General features: G+C 32.7%; 1 protein-coding gene across 1 annotated transcript in view; it reads right to left on the reverse strand.

Moving 5' to 3' along the window:
- LOC143193385 (lachesin) overlaps positions 1 to 19583 on the reverse strand; it is a 362619-nt gene that overhangs the window by 47655 nt on the left and 295381 nt on the right. Inside the window, exon 6 of the mRNA XM_076399566.1 lies at positions 3659 to 3787. Within this exon, the coding sequence (XP_076255681.1) occupies positions 3659 to 3787 (129 nt within the window). The remainder of the gene's footprint in view (positions 1 to 3658; positions 3788 to 19583) is intronic.

The following is a 19583-nucleotide window of genomic DNA, read 5'->3' on the forward strand; positions in this document are numbered from 1 at the left end:
TTTTCATAAACAACTGCAAACATTCATAACCAGAGAGAGATTCGAAATTATGACATTTCTGGAGGGATTACCGCATTATGTATTGAGGTTTCTATTCACTAAGAGCCTAAAAGAGATGATAAAGAAGAACCTATACAGAATGTTTGACGAAAATTCGTTAGCCAATCAGTGTAATCATAAATGAATCAATAATACGACAACAAATTAAATATTATAATTAAATTTATGGCTGTTGTTCTAGTGATATTTATTTAAAATAACGATAGATAGAAAACAACGATTCATGTATGTTATTAAATTGTTTTTCAATTTAGCACTGACTGAAATAAAATGAACATGGACATGCGGATAGAGGGTAACGTAAACAATTGCAATCAACTTTTGATTGGCGATGTGGAAATGTTTCATTCAAATCCTGGCGGTGGTAATAGGATTACGCAGACAACTGTGATATTACAACCAAACATTTATCAAGTATTTGTCATGTAACAAGTTATATATTACGGGATAGCATTGATAAACTTCAAATCAGACAATATACGTTATTGATCGGGATATGGATATCTTTATATAAACTGTCTCAAATGTACACAATATTTAAATTTTCAATTTCACAAATCAAATGGACAAGAAATGAAGGTTTTTGGACAGTAACATTAAAACTAGAAAAGAATAACAAATAAATCAACGTTATATTAAATCAATTGAAAAGTCCCCGGCCTACCATAGTAAAACAAATTTTTTTGGCAAAATTAGTCTTTATTTACTCAACATAATTCTCTTCAAGGGTACACGGATTATAGCGATAGGAACTTTTCGATACCATTTTGTAGTACGATTTGTCCTTTGCCTCAAAATAGATTTTTTTCAGATCTGTGAATAACCAATAGCTGCAGGGGCCAGATCTGGAGGAAGCAATTCGAAGCCCAATTTATGGGTTTTTGCCATCGTTTTCATTGACTTGTGACGCGGTGCATTGTCTTGGTGAAGCAGCACATTCTTTTGCAGGCATCTTTTGAGGGTTAGTGCTAACCCAAAAAAAACATATAGATTTAATCTTGGTAGCGCCATCTATGTGTCAGGCAGGGGTCCTGACCTGTTATACAGGGGATGGACAAAATTCTGCTCTAAAACACTACATAGAGGTTTATTTATGTTGAGGTCTGGAAATTGCTATCTGATTCTGATTCTGTTCATACAAATCATCAATTGTTGAGAAAAATCATTAACTAAGAACACTCCTCGATTACAAGATATATATTGACGATAATTATACGCGCATATATTTCATTTATTCAAAATTATAATTTGAAAAAGAAAAAACAAAGCATATTCATGCATTAGCATTAAAATATCCTCCAAAAATGTCTTTTATAAAACATGTTTTTTGATCTGAACGGAGAACATTTTTAGTAATATAATCAATTGAGGAAACCCTGTGCTTACGAAAATATATATGTGATTTTTTTTCGGCTAGGAAGGAGCTTTTGTACGAGTTTTATAAATGATACTGGATTCTTTCAAGTAGTTAAATTACAGTGTGGAGGGTTCTTGTATGATATCGACGAAAATAATGTTGTATTAATTTTTATCATGGATTAATATGAAAAATAATGGAAAAATAGGTTGACACTTTTTTAATACAATTTAGTGATAATATATTAAGAGCTAGTGGCATAGTAGAGCTAGCACAATCATTGTATAATGTAAAGCAATAATTATATTCAAGCATTTACAACATCTCAATTTAAATATTCATTGAAACATATTTAGACAAAACTTAATATGTAGTAAATGATGAAAATCACATAATAATATAAAATTAAATAAGAATTTGTTTATTCGAGAAAAATGTATCTTATAATAGAATGATTCGAATATGAATATATATTATGATTAGAATATTAATAATTAGAATAATTAGAGAAATGTTTCCTTTTCTTTATGAGTAAATAATTAAGGCAACATGTAGTATAAAGTTTTAAAATAAACTGATGGGCAACATGTTAGATAACTATTACAATCTTGAATAAGTTATCGTCGTTGTCAACTTATAGAAAAAACGAGAAACGCCCTTCTCACCCTCCTACTAATGATATATTTTCAGCTTTTCTCTCAATTTTCATAACAATGGATCTTAACTCTAAACTGAACTTTAGTTTTTCATTTTAATTTTAATACTTTAGTAACTTTAAGCCAGAACAGTTATTTACACAATTAAGAAGATAAAATGCTGGCGTGGTTGGTGTAGTGGTAAAGGCGACGGGACGGTCCTCCTGCTGTTGCGATAGACGCGGGTTCGAATCCTGCTGGGTTATGGTTGTAAATTTATGTTTGTGATCGTTTAACATTTGTGATTGTTCTTAGGCAAGGGTGCAAAGTCCGACAAGCAAAATGATCCCAGTCACGCCATTAACAAAGAAGACAAAATGAAAATACAATTTTGATTAGAAATAATGATTAGAAAATATTTAAAAAATATTAAATGTAAACAATGTTAATCAAATTTTGTTATATATAGATACAATTTCTTTAGTTTGAAAAAATATAAATGTTTCGTTGGAGATAAAGTAATATATAAAGAGGTTATTATTCTTTTAGTGTTTACATAAATACTCAAAATATGTTAATACATTGGATAGGCTCTAAACTACAATAATAATAAAAAAATTAACACAAAAAAATACTCAAATTAGAGATAAATAGATATATACGTATAAACACTAAATATAATAAAGAAAGAAAAGTAGATGAAAGAGACATTAACTAGATAAGGATTGGTAATCAATTATATATTATTTTGTAGAATATATATTATATAACGATGTATTTGTATTGCCAATTTCATTGAAATTATTATACTGTCAGATATGATATATCATTGTGATTTTATTTTTTAAGAATGTTGGCGACAAATCTATTTACAGAAAGAAATTTTAAAAGTAACCTGGTTTGGATTTATTAAAATTCGCAATAACATTTCTTTTGAATTTAAATAAAACTTTTTTCGACGCTAACTTTGCTCGTTAGATGACTTACGTTTTAAAGTAAATTCATATCAATCAATAGACTCCTAAGTTTGTTATAATAATATGTAGCTGTTCATTTATTTATATTTAATATTTACTCAACTAAAAATAATCTAATTCAGATAAAAATCTATTTTTATTAAAGAAGAGTAGCTGTTTATTCTTTAAAATATTTGTAGTTTGTTTATTACTTATCACTTCTTTTTTATTATTTTGCAACATTCTTCATGCCCAATAAGTAATCGTATTCTCAGTGTTGATATATGTTGCCCTCGCTTTTATATTTTACTTTTTATATGCGGCAAAAAAGTTATTAAGTACTAAACAAATAATATACTTCCTAATTAAGAACATTTATGCAAGAAGTTAATAAAGAAATTTCCATATCTGTTTTGTGTTATTTCAATTGTTAATTTCAATAGAACTTTACTCATCTGGACAGTGGTTATTGATAGTGAACCTTTACCAAGTTAATCATAAGCATAATCCCGAAATATAAAAGATAACCCCCGATGGCATCAGTACATATATCGATCTAACACCTCGTTTAGTCGCTTTACATTTAGTAGGGCTTAAAGAAAATAAAACAGAACCATCCACAATAACGGAAGGTATAAAATTTCACTCACAATGCACGTTAACCATTATCCTTTTGCTAACAGTTGGTGGAACACCGTTGGTGGCAATGCACATGTAAGCGCCCATTTCCGTGCGAGATATCTTCCACAGTTGTAGCACTTCACCTTCATAAGACGATACTGAAACAATAAAAATATATTCTCTCACTACCTACATCTTGTAGATAAAAGCACATTATGTTTGTCAAATATTACTTACAGCAAAGATGCAATATATAAAATAAATTATCAGTTTTATTATAAGAGGATATGAGTACTGGGATATATAAAAATTAATATTAAGCATTGAGTATTAAACGTACTATTAAATAGTAAAAATTCACTGAAGTTAATCGACTACAAAGTTCTCATTAGGTGTAATCAAATATTAAAAAAGCTCCTGGTCATGACTTAATTACTAGTAAAATTTTAAAAGAACTATCAGAACAGGGCATAAAACTATTAACATTTATATTTAATGCTATGCTACAAATTAATTACTTCCGTAGTATCTGGAAAGTAGCTAAAATATTAATGATTCTCAAACCAGGAAAAATACCAGAAGATGTGACCTCCTACCGACCTATAAGTTTATAACCGATAATCTCGAAAGTTTTTGAGAAATTATACATAAAGAAGCTAAACTATATAAGAAAAATTATCCCAGAACATCAATTTGGCTTTCACAATAAGCATGGAACTATAGAACAAGTGCATAAACTTGTGAACAAAATAAACATTGACCTAAACGCCAAAATATATTGTTCGGCCGCTTTTCTAGACATATCTCAGGCTTTTGACAAAGTATGGCATACGGGCTTGCAGGTTAAACTAAAGAAACTTCTCCCTCATTCGAACTATCAGTTACTAAAGTCGTATCTCACTGATAGAAATTTTATTGTAAATCAAGGCGATGAACGTACCGAATTAAACCCTATATATTGAGGAGTTCCGCAAGGTAGTGTACTGGGTCCAGTACTGTATCTTCTGTATACGGCCGATCTACCCACCACAAAAATAACTACTGTGGCAACATACGCAGACGACACAGCAATCTTAGCATCCCATGAAGATCCAGTCACAGCATCAACAAACCTACAAACCTACCTGGAGCAAATACAATTATGGTTGAAGACATGGCGCATTAGAGCCAATGAAACACAATCCACACATGTACACATCAACACGCGAAATTCCTTTTTATCTATTTTTTTTTCACCATAACAAAAGTTGCTTCACTCAAAATGGCATAATTCACAAACTAATGATCCGATAGATGTTAAATTTATACACGCCTCTTTTGAGGGTTATAGCTAATAGAAAACGTGTGGAGACACACACCAAATGGGTGATTCCAAAAGAAATGATTATCACAAAGCAGGAATTAGTTGAAACTGTTATCGGAGGATGGCATCACAACTCCAAATTCCATGAAGACGCGAAAACACGTATTGAGAGCGTGCCCCTACGCATAGAAATTCTCATTGCAGCAGAGATTACTGTGTATATATTTTGTAGTTTTTATAATCCCTGACAGATATAAATAAAAAATATATAAGAGACTAACTAACTAATCATTTGTTACAGAAATACTTGAACTTTCAAATTAAATAATCTTTATATTGTCCCAAATAATGTGGTCCCCCACTGTAATTTCAATCATAATTGAAATTTTGGTATCAATTTTAAGAAACATATAAGAAACAGTGATTACATTAGTGAGCCTAGTGAAAAAAAATAGAGGATAATATACATTCATATAAATATCAGACGACAGACCCAAACCGAACATAACTGAAAATAGAAGAGGGTTTGTTGTTTGGTAGGAATTTAACGTATATTTTTTGTTAAAGTGCCTATTATACTGCGCGTCCTGGCTCAAGGTAAATTATATCAAAATTTCGGCGATACATTGTTGTCTTTCTTTTTTTTCTACGCGTACTCTTTCTAAAACAACACAAAAGCCGTTCAATAAAGCCCGATAACGATCTTTTTATCCTCGGGAGTAATGCGGCGTTTTGTATGGCGATTTTATTAACTTTAACGATAAGTTCCGATGCGGTTTTATGTTCGTAACATGTTATCGTGACGTTATATTAGTTTGATATAATATTATACATATATTTTATTAGAGACCTGTTGTATATATATATATATATATATATATATATATATATATATATATATATATATATATATATATATATATATATATATATATATATATATATATATATAGTCCATTCAATGAAGCAGGGAATATACGTCATCAAGATGTTTAATGTATTGCCAGTCGCAATTTGTAAATTCGTTTTAGAATCAGAAAATATTTTCTTTCTCATTTTATTCCAGTTAAAAAGAGAAACAATGTTGTCTGATACGTTCGAGCTTCTAAACAAGTGAGCCTGCAAAAGTCGTTCGGTTGTCAAATGTCTGCAAAATTCTTCAAAATATTGGTTATAACAACTACAGATTATAAATCGGCAAACGTTATTTTAATGCTTTGCTTGTTTTGATAAATTCCAAATACTACTAGTCAGATACTTCGGACAAGAACGCTATATAAAATAGTGGAATAGTGGTCCGCTCTTGTGAGGTAAATCTTTATACAGTTAAATATTAAGTTCCAATGGTTTTCATTAAAAGTATTTAATATGTCGCTGTATTATATACTAGCATTGGCACGGTCATTAAATAATCTTAAAAAATATAAAATATAGTCTTGGATTCACCGAAAATAAACGGTCCTCATACGAAGAGGGTGACGAATCAAGATCAGCTTGATGTTAGTTCTATCAGGGATCAAATATATGAAATGTGTAAAAACAACGAGTAGTTTTTTCAATATTAACATGATTTAATAAAATTATTTTAGAGGAAAGTGTCTGGAAAGTTTCTATACATAGATTAGAGCTATGAGATGCGACCTTTAAGGCATGTACAATATCCTTTCTAAACTGTTAGTGTTAAAATAGTAGTTACAGTAAAAATAGAAGAGGTCTTGTGAAACTTCCAGGCACTAAAAGAATACAATATTTAAAGCATATAATCAAGGAAGACTTATTGTTTCAGTTTGAGTATTTATGTGATACATGAATATTTCAGAATGGGACATTTTCATGGCTAGATGACAACAACGTGTTAAGACAATGACAGTTGATGGAAAAAGGTAAACCTTGGAATAACAATGGACTAAGTATTATTAGTCATAACATTTATTAATAATTCCTTGTACATATATTGTTGTTCTTCTTAGAACTGTTGAGCTGGAAAGTTTAATAAAACCTTTGGTTTGGATAAACTGGATCAGACATATTGAAGTAGAAGTTGACAAAAGTTGAAATCGTGAACAAATGTTAGATAGATTGGAAATTAACAGCTTCGTTATTTATCTGAATTTATGTTTCTGAATGTATGATTATGATTCAATGCTGACAATTGCACAGGGTGATGAGAGTGAAGAATTAAAGCCCACGTTAAACAACATATCTAGTCCTGACAACACACTGGAATAATACCTGATAGAATACTCAAATATATTAGCTATTCGAAAATAGAGAAGTTTTAGAAAATGACAAAATACTTTCCTAAAGTCTACAATCTCTTCAATTAAGTATTATTAGGTATTCTTTTAAAATAAAGTATATAAGTAATTTACTATATTATTATAAAACATGGTACTAGAACAGATATAGCTCCGAAAATAATTTGAATTTTGAAATATTCTCTTAAGGGCAATTTCTTGTAGTTGAAGTTTTAAGCTTTGATATTGTGAAGAAAAAAATTAATCTTTCTCAAATTTTTACATTAGAATACCCTCAAAGATTTAAGTTAGTTACCAAGCGGTTTATATATCTCGACACTAAAACAGCTATTTCTCTGATATTAATTTAATTTTGAAAAATCCTCTTAATATATGTATGATTATACATAATATGTGTCCTATAATAGATGATATTTGCTAGTTTCTAGATTAGAATATCCACTTAGAACTGTAACGTTTGTAATATAACATTTTTAATATAAAAATATTATTATAGCCGGTGGTCATGTGGTTAGCACAGTGGTCAAGGCAACAAGATGGTCCTTCTACTGTTACGAAAATCACCCCAGTCACGCCAGCAACCAGGCTGGGTAAGGCCGGATGGTAGGCTTAATGCCGAGGGCCGGGGTTCGCACCCCTGGGTTCTAGTTGGCAAAAACGAGATTCTAAAATACAGTAAAAAATATTGTTCCTAAATTTCCTTTTTTTAGGTGAACTATCAAATATGTATAGCTACGTACCCCGTTGATACTACTAAGTCTTTACATAACTTAACAATAACAAATTTATCGTTTAGTTGCAACTATTCAGTTTTTTAGTACAACCGAGGAGATAATATAAAATTCTATGAACGACAAATTTCCGTAAAAAACGCATTACTTTCGCCATAACGATTTTTTAACTATTCAGTTCGATTTTATTGCCTTTTTATGGATGCCGATTTCACAATCTGGAGACGGCTGGAAAATTACAGATGTAAAGCGGTTTGTCATAAAGGAAATCGTGATCTAGACGTTCCCAATTCCGAGGCAAATGCGGTTTGCTTTCGGTCTGTTTCGACTTAATGACGGTACAGGTATATACAATATTTTTGTTTTTTTGTTTTGGCTTTAACAAAATTACAATATTGGTATTTTTCTTTAGAAATTTTAAGTTTTGGTTTTTTAAAATAATTTTTTAGTGTTACAGAACGTCAGTTTCAGGAGCTAACCAGACAGTCATGTGATTAAAAATAATATCACGTAAAATCCATGCTCAGTATGAATACTTTCTGTCAGAAAATCTGTTAACAAGGAATATTATTTCAAGAAGTTGGAATTGTAGCTCGACAAATGTTGTTTTTTCACCAGGAAAATGCATCAATAGTTATTTCGCAATTTTCAAAAATTTGGTAAAAAATTCAACTAAATTAACTAGTCCAAGTAATATTATCTTTTTTATTATTATTAGTATAGTATTATATCCCATTGGTCCAAGTATCCTTTTACCAACTATGAATTGATCTGGACTGGACTTACAGTTTAACGTGTGCTCCGAACCACGTTCCTCAGCATTAAGCCTACCGACTGGCGAGTGACCAACTTTAGAAATCATCCTAGAAGACATCCGATCTTATCCAGCCTGGTTACTGGCGTGACTGGTGTCAATTTCCTTGTCGGATTTTACACTCTTGCCTAGGACAATCACAAATTTTAAACAATTACAAACATAAATTTACGACCATGCCGCTGCAGGATTCGAACCCGCGGCTATCGCAACAGTAGGAGGACCGTCCTATCGCCTTTACCACTGCGCCACCAAGCCGGCACTCATCTCATTATGATATTCGCTTGGTTTAACTCTACTAGAAGACTAAAATCGAAGATTTTAAACATTATTCATTATTAATACTTTCTACCTGGAAAACTGTTGATAAGAAATATTATATCAAAAGGTTATAATTATATCTTGACCATTACATGGTTTGAATCATGAAAAGCGTCTGTCATATAAAATAGATATTTAACAATTTCTCAAAATACTTTTCAAAGTTCAATTAAAATTATCTAATAAGTTTTTGATAAAATTGTAATATTGTTAGTTGTTTTTTATGTGTTTTTACGACTATTGAACATACATTTGCTGAGTTACCTGCTGTATGTTCTTTAAATAGTACACGGAAACTTCTTGTTATGAAGTGTTATTGCTAACAACACTTGAAATGATTGTTAGTATTCATGATTAGTATTAATAATTTACGTGAATAGTCTAGGCCTTTGTTGTTCTTTATAGAAATATATTTAGATATAGTAACTGTAAAACAAATATAACATAAAAGACGAAAGAAGTGTTAAATAATAATGGTTATAATGTTAAGATTAGTCAAAAGGAAAATAGTACCTCGATTAAATAAAAATAATTATGCTGCTTATTTAAAAGTATAAAAAAATTAAATTATATAAATGTTTTAAGACAGTTGTTTCTGAATATAAAAAGGAGAAGGTTTGAACCATTTCCTTCTTGGTCATAAATCGTTAGTACGTAGCTATACAGATATTCCTTATGAAGATTTCAAATAAGTTTACTAGTTTCAGAGTTATTTAATGATGTATCATAGAAGATTGGAATATAGAAATACGTAATGTGGCTGAGACTGTCGAGTGTAGACTAACATTTATTTTTTTATATAAAACCTGAACATAATCCAAATTATTTTCTCTATGCGGTTCTTTAAGTATCTATATAACATTATAACATTTTTTAAGATTGTTGAAAAACATTTCCATTATTAATGAATTCGTCACTTTCTTTCATCAAGATATATACACGTAGAAACTTACGTTATGGTTAAGGTAGATATATTCCTATTACAGGAATTATTTGCCTACCCATCAAATTTATTGCTCTTGGAAATATTCGTATAATTGTGATATCACAATTATTAAGCAAACACATATTTTGAAAGGCTGGGAAATTATTGGAAGGACATAATTAATAAAATGAAATATATTTCATAGTTTGATATATACCTTTTTAATTTAAAATCAGTTTACTCAATAAATAAAAAACAAAATTATGTTTAGATTATGTCCCATTTATCATCAAGGAGCAAAAAGCTTTATGAATATCCCGGAAATGTATCAACCGTATCAACTTAATAAATGAAAAAATCCTAATCTACATTGAATCTAAATAAGTCTTCAATTAGATAACTAAAAATTCGACGTTATCTTTAATTAAACTAAAATTACATAATTAAATTGAATGTAATCAAATCCATTCGATTTGAAAATCTAGCGGAAATCAGAAAATAGGAATTTTCTCAATATCCAGCTTGTTCGCTAGATTTAGCTCCCTTTGACTTTTGACTCTTAAATAATAACCAGTTTTCTGCTGTTTTAATATTACCGAATTTTGAGCAAAGTAATACAAAGCATTTTAAAAGTAGTTTATATATGGTACTCATACGAGGCCGGTCTTCACCAAGATTCTTCATTCTTCCATTCATTCTTCAACCAAGATCAGCTTCATATTAGCTCTATCAGAGATAGTGAAACTGTCTGGAAAGTGTGTATTCATACCTTAGAGCTATGAGATACAATCTTTAAGACATGTGGAACATCCTTTTTAAACTGTTAGGTAGTATTGGATTTAAATGTTGTAAAGATAACCTACGAAGAGGTCTAGCGGAAGTTTCATACATTAAAAGAATACAATGTTTAAAAGCATATAATATAATCAAGGAAGACTCTGACTTTCGACTCTTAAATAATTGATAATAATCAGTTTTTTGTTCCCTCAATATTACCGAATTTTGAGCAACGTAGTACAAAACATTTTAAAAGTAGTCCTTCTGACCGTTCTCGTAAGTCTTTTACAATCCGTATTTCTGTTTATTCCTCTGCTCTTTATTCTTTTCCGATTTTCCAAAATAGACCCTATACGACTACTAATATGAAAGCTTTCTATTGTTGGCATGCACGGCGATCAGGGATAACCAATATTTGACTTTAATGCACTCTAAGGACGTCAAATTTCCTTCGATAAAGATTTACCATAAAAAGGATTCAATAGAAATATTTTGGCTCTATTGTATTTTTTTAAATATATATTTCTAAATTAGTTTATAAGTAAAATTTGTAAAGCGTAATATACGCAGAAACGTAAACAATATTCGGATCACGTATCCATATTTTCTTTCTGTCTTATTTTTGAATTGTAAATGAGTAATTGGATTTTACAACATTTCTCCCCATTTCCATAATAATAAATTTTCAAGTCTTCCACCGAATTACAACCGCAAGAATAAAATAAAATGTTTATTTTAGCGTTTGTGTGGGATATTTACCGTCGAATATCGTTATAGTTAGGACCTATAAAGAAGTACGGATGATATTAGAATCTTTTGAATTAAAATAGAGGATTTATTAGTTCTTCAATATTTTTATCTATCGTAGTATTTTAGCCAGTGTTTAAATATCAGAAGATCTACCTTGACGGATTTATATATTTTCTAGGAAATGGAAAAAGAGTGATCAAAACATAGTGTATATTATAAATCATCCCGATCTGGAGGTTCGGCTGCTTTTGGAACTATTCGTATATTCGTCGGAGTAATCTACTCGCCGCAAGCCGAAATGCTAAAAGTCGATGTTGCCAAGTTTACAGCTAGGCTATTTGCTTTACGGATGTATTTTATTTTAGAAAAATAATATATTTAACAAGACTTTCTGACATTAACTTTTATATTTTGTTTAAAAAAAATAGAGAAGCAACGTTTTCTTTGTATTTAGTACAATATATAGTCTTGCCCTTAGATTTGGCAATATTGCATGGTATTGTATTGCAAGCGTTTCTCAAAAGAAATGTATAGCTTTGATTAAACGTTGGGCATGTATTTGTTTAACTATTAAAGCATTTGATATGGCTTTTTTAAAGTTATATTGTGATGTTCCTTTTTGCTTAAGAAGGCCTTTTAGTCTAACATTTCAACGCTTTAACAGTTTTAACAGGACTTGCCTTGCTTGGTTAATACATAGATGGCGCTACTAGAATTAAATCCATTTGTTTTTTAATTATCCCTAACCCTCAAAAGATGCGTGTATAAATTTGACAGCTGTCGATTCATTAGTTTGTGAATTATACCATTTTAAGTGAACCAACTTTTGTTATTGTGTAAAAAATGGATAAAAAGCAATTTCGCGTGTTGATAGAATATTGGGTTTTGAAAGGAAAAAATACAGTTGCAGCAAAAACTTGGCTTGATGCCAAATTTTCGGATACTGCCCCAGGAAAATCAACCATCAAGGATTGGTATGCTAAGTTTAGTCGTGATGAAATGAGCACCGAAGACGGTGAACGCAGTGGACGCCCAAAAAAGTTGTTACCGACGACAACATAAAAAAATCCACAAAATGATTTTGAATGACCGTAAATTGAAATTGAATGAACTAACAGACATTCTAAAGATATCAACTGAAAGTGTACATCATATCGTTCACGAATATAGTGTTTGAAGATGATCAAGCATAATAAACCAAGTTTTTGCATCGATATGTGACAATGGACGAAACATGGCTCTATTATTTCATTCCGAAGTCCAATCGACAGTCATCCGAGTGGACTGCACACGATAAACCCGCTCCAAAGCGTGGAAAAACGTAAGAGTCGGCTGGCAAGGTTATGGCCTCTGTATTTTGGTGTGTGCATGGAATAATTTCCATTGACAACCTTGAAGGACCATCAACAGCGACTACTGCACAGCGTTATTGGACCGTTTGAAGGACGAAATCGCCGAAAAACGGCCGCATTTGAAGAAAAAGAAAGTGCTGCTTCACCAAGATAATGCATCGTGTCACAAGTCAGTGAAAACGATGGCAAAAATCCATGAATAGGGCTTCGAATTGCTTCCTCATCTACCGTACTCTCCAGATCTAGTCCCCAGCGACTATTTCCTGTTCTTAGATCTCAAAAGAATGCTCGCTGGGAAGACATTTTCGTCGAATGAAGAGGTGATTTTGAAGCAAGGACAAATCGTTCTACAAAAATGGTATCGAAAAGTTGGAGAGTCGCTATAATCAGTGTATCGCCCTTGGAACTACGTTGAGTAAAAAAAAATAATTTTGCCAAAAAAATGTGTTTTACTATGCTAGGCCAAGGACTTTTCAACTAAATTGTTAGGAAGTATCAGTGAGTAATCAAGAGAAATTGAAGTTTGCGTCAGGCTGTGAATCGCTGGTGTTAACAATAAACAAATAAAAGCGCTCCAATGGCAGTTCGCTACGAGGCCTATCGAAGAAGTTCTCAATCGAAGAAGATAGTACTAGTTAGTTTTATATTAACATGCATTATAATGTATTAATAAAAAAATTCTTTAATTTTTTTTGTTTCATTGTTTTATTTACACTAGGATTTTCCTGTATGTCAAAACCAAACTTAATTAAAACGTTGGATGAAATTTATTTTTTACCTCAATATATATATCAATATCAATCGCTTATTACGAAATGAAAGATCCAAATCCTAATTCATCAGCGTTCTCGCATCCCCGACGATCTCCGATTACCCGTGGAGATAATGCGGACCCGGAGAAAATGGAATCCCCCGAGGTGTGCGGTCTATTGTCGCAGCCGATCGGAACAAAAGGGCATACGAAGAGCCGCGAAAAAAGTGAAACGCGACGTGAAATATTTAAGCGATCGGCAAATATCATTTCGCGCAGCCGACAACGCGGCCACATTTGTTAGATATAGTCTTGGATTCACCGAATATATATGGTCCTCATACGAAGCCGGTCTTCACCAAGATTCTTCATTCTTCAATCAAGATCCGCTTGATATTAGCTCTATCAGAGAACTCTATCAAATATATGAAATGTATAAAAAAACGGTCATTATTTTTTTCAATATTAACATGGTTTAAGAAAACTACTTTAGAGGAAACTGTCTGAAAAGTGTGTATTCATAGCTTAGAGTTATGAGATACAATCTTTAAGACATGTGGAATATCCTTTTTAAACTGTTAGGTAGCATTGGATTTAAATGTTGTAAAGATAACCCACGAATAGGTCTAGTGGAAGTTTCATACATTAAAAGAATGCAATTTTTAAAAGCATATAATATAATCAAGGAAGACTCTGACTTCCGACTCTTAAATAATTGATAATAATCAGTTTTTGTTCCCTCAATATTACGGAATTTTGAGCAACGTAATATAAAGCATTTTAAAAAGTAATTCTTCATGTCAAAACCAAACTTAATTAAAACGTTGGATGAAATTTATTTTTTACCTCAATATATATATCAATATCAATCGCTTATTACGAAATGAAAGATCCAAATCCTAATTCGTCAGCGTTCTCACATCCCCGACGATCTCCGATTACCCGTGGAGACAATGCGGACCCGGAGAAAATGGAATCTCCCGAGGTGTGCGGTCTATTGTCGCAGCCGATCGGAACAAAAGGGCATACGAAGAGCCGCGAAAAAAGTGAAACGCGACGTGAAATATTTAAGCGATCGGCAAATATCATTTCGCGCAGCCGACAACGCGGCCACATTTGTTAGATATAGTCTTGGATTCACCGAATATATATGGTCCTCATACGAAGCCGGTCTTCACCAAGATTCTTCATTCTTCAATCAAGATCAGCTTGATATTAGCTCTATCAGGGAACTCTATCAAATATATGAAATGTATAAAAAAACGGTCATTATTTTTTTCAATATTAACATGATTTAAGAAAATTGCTTTAGAGGAAACTGTCTGAAAAGTGTGCATTCATTGCTTAGAGCAATGAGATACAATCTTTAAGACATGTGGAACATCCTTTTAAAACTGTTAGGTAGTATTGGATTTAAATGTTGTAAAGATAACCCACGAAGAGGTCTAGTGGAAGTTTCATACATAAAAAGAATACAATTTTTAAAAGCATATAATATAATCAAGGAAGACTCTGACTTCCGACTCTTAAATAATTGATAATAATCAGTTTTTGTTCCCTCAATATTACGGAATTTTGAGCAACGTAATATAAAGTATTTTAAAAAGTAGTTCTTCATGTCAAAACCAAACTTAATTAAAACGTTGGATGAAATTTATTTTTTACCTCAATATATATATCAATATCAATCGCTTATTACGAAATGAAAGATCCAAATCCTAATTCATCAGCGTTCTCACATCCCCGACGATCTCCGATTACCCGTGGAGACAATGCGGACCCGGAGAAAATGGAATCTCCCGAGGTGTGCGGTCTATTGTCGCAGCCGATCGGAACAAAAGGGCATACGAAGAGCCGCGAAAAAAGTGAAACGCGACGTGAAATATTTAAGCGATCGGCAAATATCATTTCGCGCAGCCGACAACGCGGCCACATTTGTTAGATATAGTTTTGGATTCACCGAATATATATGGTCCTCATACGAAGCCGGTCTTCACCAAGATTCTTCATTCTTCAATCAAGATCAGCTTGATGTTAGCTCTATTAGAGAACTCTATCAAATATATGAAATGTATAAAAAAACGGTCATTATTTTTTTCAATATTAACATGATTTAAGAAAATTGCTTTAGAGGAAATTGTCTGAAAAGTGTGCATTCATTGCTTAGAGCAATGAGATACAATCTTTAAGACATGTGGAACATCCTTTTTAAACTGTTAGGTAGTATTGGATTTAAATGTTGTAAAAATAACCCACGAAGAGGTCTAGTGGAAGTTTCACACATAAAAAGAATACAATTTTTAAAAGCATATAATATAATCAAGGAAGACTCTGACTTCCGACTCTTAAATAATTGATAATAATCAGTTTTTGTTCCCTCGATATTACGGAATTTTGAGCAACGTAATATAAAGTATTTTAAAAAGTAGTTCTTCATGTCAAAACCAAACTTAATTAAAACGTTGGATGAAATTTATTTTTTACCTCAATATATATATATCAATATCAATCGCTTATTACGAAATGAAAGATCCAAATCCTAATTCATCAGCGTTCTCACATCCCCGACGATCTCCGATTACCCGTGGAGACAATGCGGACCCGGAGAAAATGGAATCTCCCGAGGTGTGCGGTCTATTGTCGCAGCCGATCGGAACAAAAGGGCATACGAAGAGCCGCGAAAAAAGTGAAACGCGACGTGAAATATTTAAGCGATCGGCAAATATCATTTCGCGCAGCCGACAACGCGGCCACATTTGTTAGATATAGTCTTGGATTCACCGAATATATATGGTCCTCATACGAAGCCGGTCTTCACCAAGATTCTTCATTCTTCAATCAAGATCAGCTTGATGTTAGCTCTATTAGAGAACTCTATCAAATATATGAAATGTATAAAAAAACGGTCATTATTTTTTTCAATATTAACATGATTTAAGAAAATTGCTTTAGAGGAAATTGTCTGAAAAGTGTGCATTCATTGCTTAGAGCAATGAGATACAATCTTTAAGACATGTGGAACATCCTTTTTAAACTGTTAGGTAGTATTGGATTTAAATGTTGTAAAAATAACCCACGAAGAGGTCTAGTGGAAGTTTCACACATAAAAAGAATACAATTTTTAAGCATATAATATAATCAAGGAAGACTCTGACTTCCGACTCTTAAATAATTGATAATAATCAGTTTTTGTTCCCTCGATATTACGGAATTTTGAGCAACGTAATATAAAGTATTTTAAAAAGTAGTTCTTCATGTCAAAACCAAACTTAATTAAAACGTTGGATGAAATTTATTTTTTACCTCAATATATATATATCAATATCAATCGCTTATTACGAAATGAAAGATCCAAATCCTAATTCATCAGCGTTCTCACATCCCCGACGATCTCCGATTACCCGTGGAGACAATGCGGACCCGGAGAAAATGGAATCTCCCGAGGTGTGCGGTCTATTGTCGCAGCCGATCGGAACAAAAGGGCATACGAAGAGCCGCGAAAAAAGTGAAACGCGACGTGAAATATTTAAGCGATCGGCAAATATCATTTCGCGCAGCCGACAACGCGGCCACATTTGTTCGTATGAAACGTAGCGGGCGCCCGTGTTATTATAGCCGGTGGAAACAGCACCTCGGGGAGTGACGACGACCATTTTTGAATCTTACAATACCTTTTATTGCGCGGTCCGCATTGAAGAGCTAAGTATATTGGTTCGGAGATCAATGGCGTCGCTCCCGATAGCTATACGGGCCCTTATCGGGAACGTGAAAAGGGTAGATGACGAGTTCCTTTCAGCTGTAAGGACGGTCATCCTTATTTACATGTGTTTGGGATTTTATCATTTCGGCATGGAGGCGGTTTGCGGTTTATCGCGGCCGAACGGCATTAAATTTGATTTTGGGGTTTTATGCCGCGGCGTCGAGATTTGAATTTTATGTGTTTTGTCGCCATAAACATCGGCGAAAATTCCTACATCGGCTTATCCCGAAAGAAGGAAAACAAAAACATAACTGATTCGAATAGCGGAGGACGTTTGCGCGCTTATCGTGTTCCGAGGCAAGGGAGACGAATTTAAGCTTATTCCCTCGCATTATCATGGGTTCTCGCTTTACGGGGTAAACGGCAACGAGGCCTTGTTCGTAATCAGCAAGTTTCTAACCAAGAAAGTCGTCCGGTCAGAGCTGGGCAAAATACGTCCTTTGCATTTCGTATGTATTTAAAACATGAAATAGAACATACTATCTCCCATGTAACATGTCTATATGTATGTTTCTATACCATTTTTGTAGTAGGATTTGACCTTTGCTTAAAAACGGGCCTCAGTTTAGGCGATCACCTCTTCATTCGACGAACATTTCTTTCCAGCCAGCATTCTTTTGAGATCTACGAACAGGAAATAGTCGCTGGGGGCTAGATCTGGAGAATACGGTGGATGAGGAAGTAATTCGAAGCCCACTTCTTCGATTTTTGCCATCATTTTCACTGACTTGTGACACGGTGCATTGTCTTGGTGAAGCAGCACTTTTTTTTTCTTCAAATGCGATCGTTTTTCGGACATTTCGTCCTTCAAACGGTCCGTAATGGTCGCTGTTGATAGTATTTTCTTTTTCAAGGTAGTCAATGAAAATCATACCATGCGTGTCCCAAAATACAGACGCCATATCCTTGCCAGCCGACTGGTAATTTTTTTCATGCTTTGGAGCAGGTTCATCGTGTACAATTCACTCGTATGACTGTCGATTCGACTTCGGAGTGATATGATGGAGCTATGTTTCATCAATTGTCACATATCGACGCAAAAACTCGGGTTTATTACGCTTGGTCATCTTCAAGCAATGCTCCGAATCATTAACCCGTCGTTTACTGACGTATAGTACTGTCGAAAATTCGCATGTAAACGATAAATTGTGGTTTTGTGAGGCACTGGAAGATTAGAATATTTTTGACGCCATTTCCGCTGAGTGGCTATAATGGTACGACTAATTTAAATAAATATTTTCAATATTTCTGCTCATTCTTGTGGCCTGTATTTATTCATAATCAAATTTGAACATGTGTACAACTCAATGGTTGAACAGAAACTGCGCTAAACGTTAAAAACAAAATGGTAGCGGGACTTCTGCCTCCCTTCCCCCTCTGTTATACTTGTATTCTATTCTATGTTATTATATAATACAATAAGCTTTCTATACCGAAAACAAGGAGATTGAAAGCTTGATATACAATATGATACCCCAATCATTTAACAACAATTTCAGGATAGTTCATAGATATAAAATAAATCTTAAATAATAATGTCACTCAATGAAAACATGATTAAAATCGAACCAGTATTTTTGGTTCATTCATTACTGCCCTTGGCCTGCACGAATTAAATTTGGAGTAAAACAATTCCTCTTCCCCTATACTTACTATGAAGATTTCCTGCTATCTTTGGAATATCTAAATTCATACAATTTTTATTACATTACACATTTTTAAACGCAAATTTTAAATTTGTAATATCTCCGAAAATATTTGTTTAATTTACATGCTGTAAGGAACCATATTGATCTATATTAATTGCGCACTGTATTTAAGGTACTTAATTCGATAAGGATTAATGCCGTATTGCTTAAAATAGCTTCGTAAATAAGCCATTTTCTCACGTAAAAAGTAAACAATAAAAATGGTTAATGTGGGTTATCCCTAAAAGATAAACATATACCATCGCGGACTTTTTTGTAGACCTTTTTATGGTGTACAATACCGTAGTACATTAATTTGATCTAACTCGTAGGGTTAGGCAGCGTTTTTGCTAATTGCTAAATAAGCCTAAAAAAATAGGTTAATTTACGACGTCATGTTAGAAACCTCTAAAATTAGCAATGTTGTCTTAGTATATTATGCATGTATATAAACCTTCCTCTTGAATCACTCTATCTATTGAAAAAAACCGCATCAAAAACCGTTGCGTAGTTTTAAAGATTTA

The sequence above is a fragment of the Rhynchophorus ferrugineus genome, unplaced genomic scaffold (genome assembly GCF_030347505.1).
Source record: "Rhynchophorus ferrugineus isolate W39M unplaced genomic scaffold, kcgeb_rfMv2 rfM3, whole genome shotgun sequence".
Lineage (NCBI taxonomy): Eukaryota > Metazoa > Arthropoda > Insecta > Coleoptera > Curculionidae > Rhynchophorus > Rhynchophorus ferrugineus.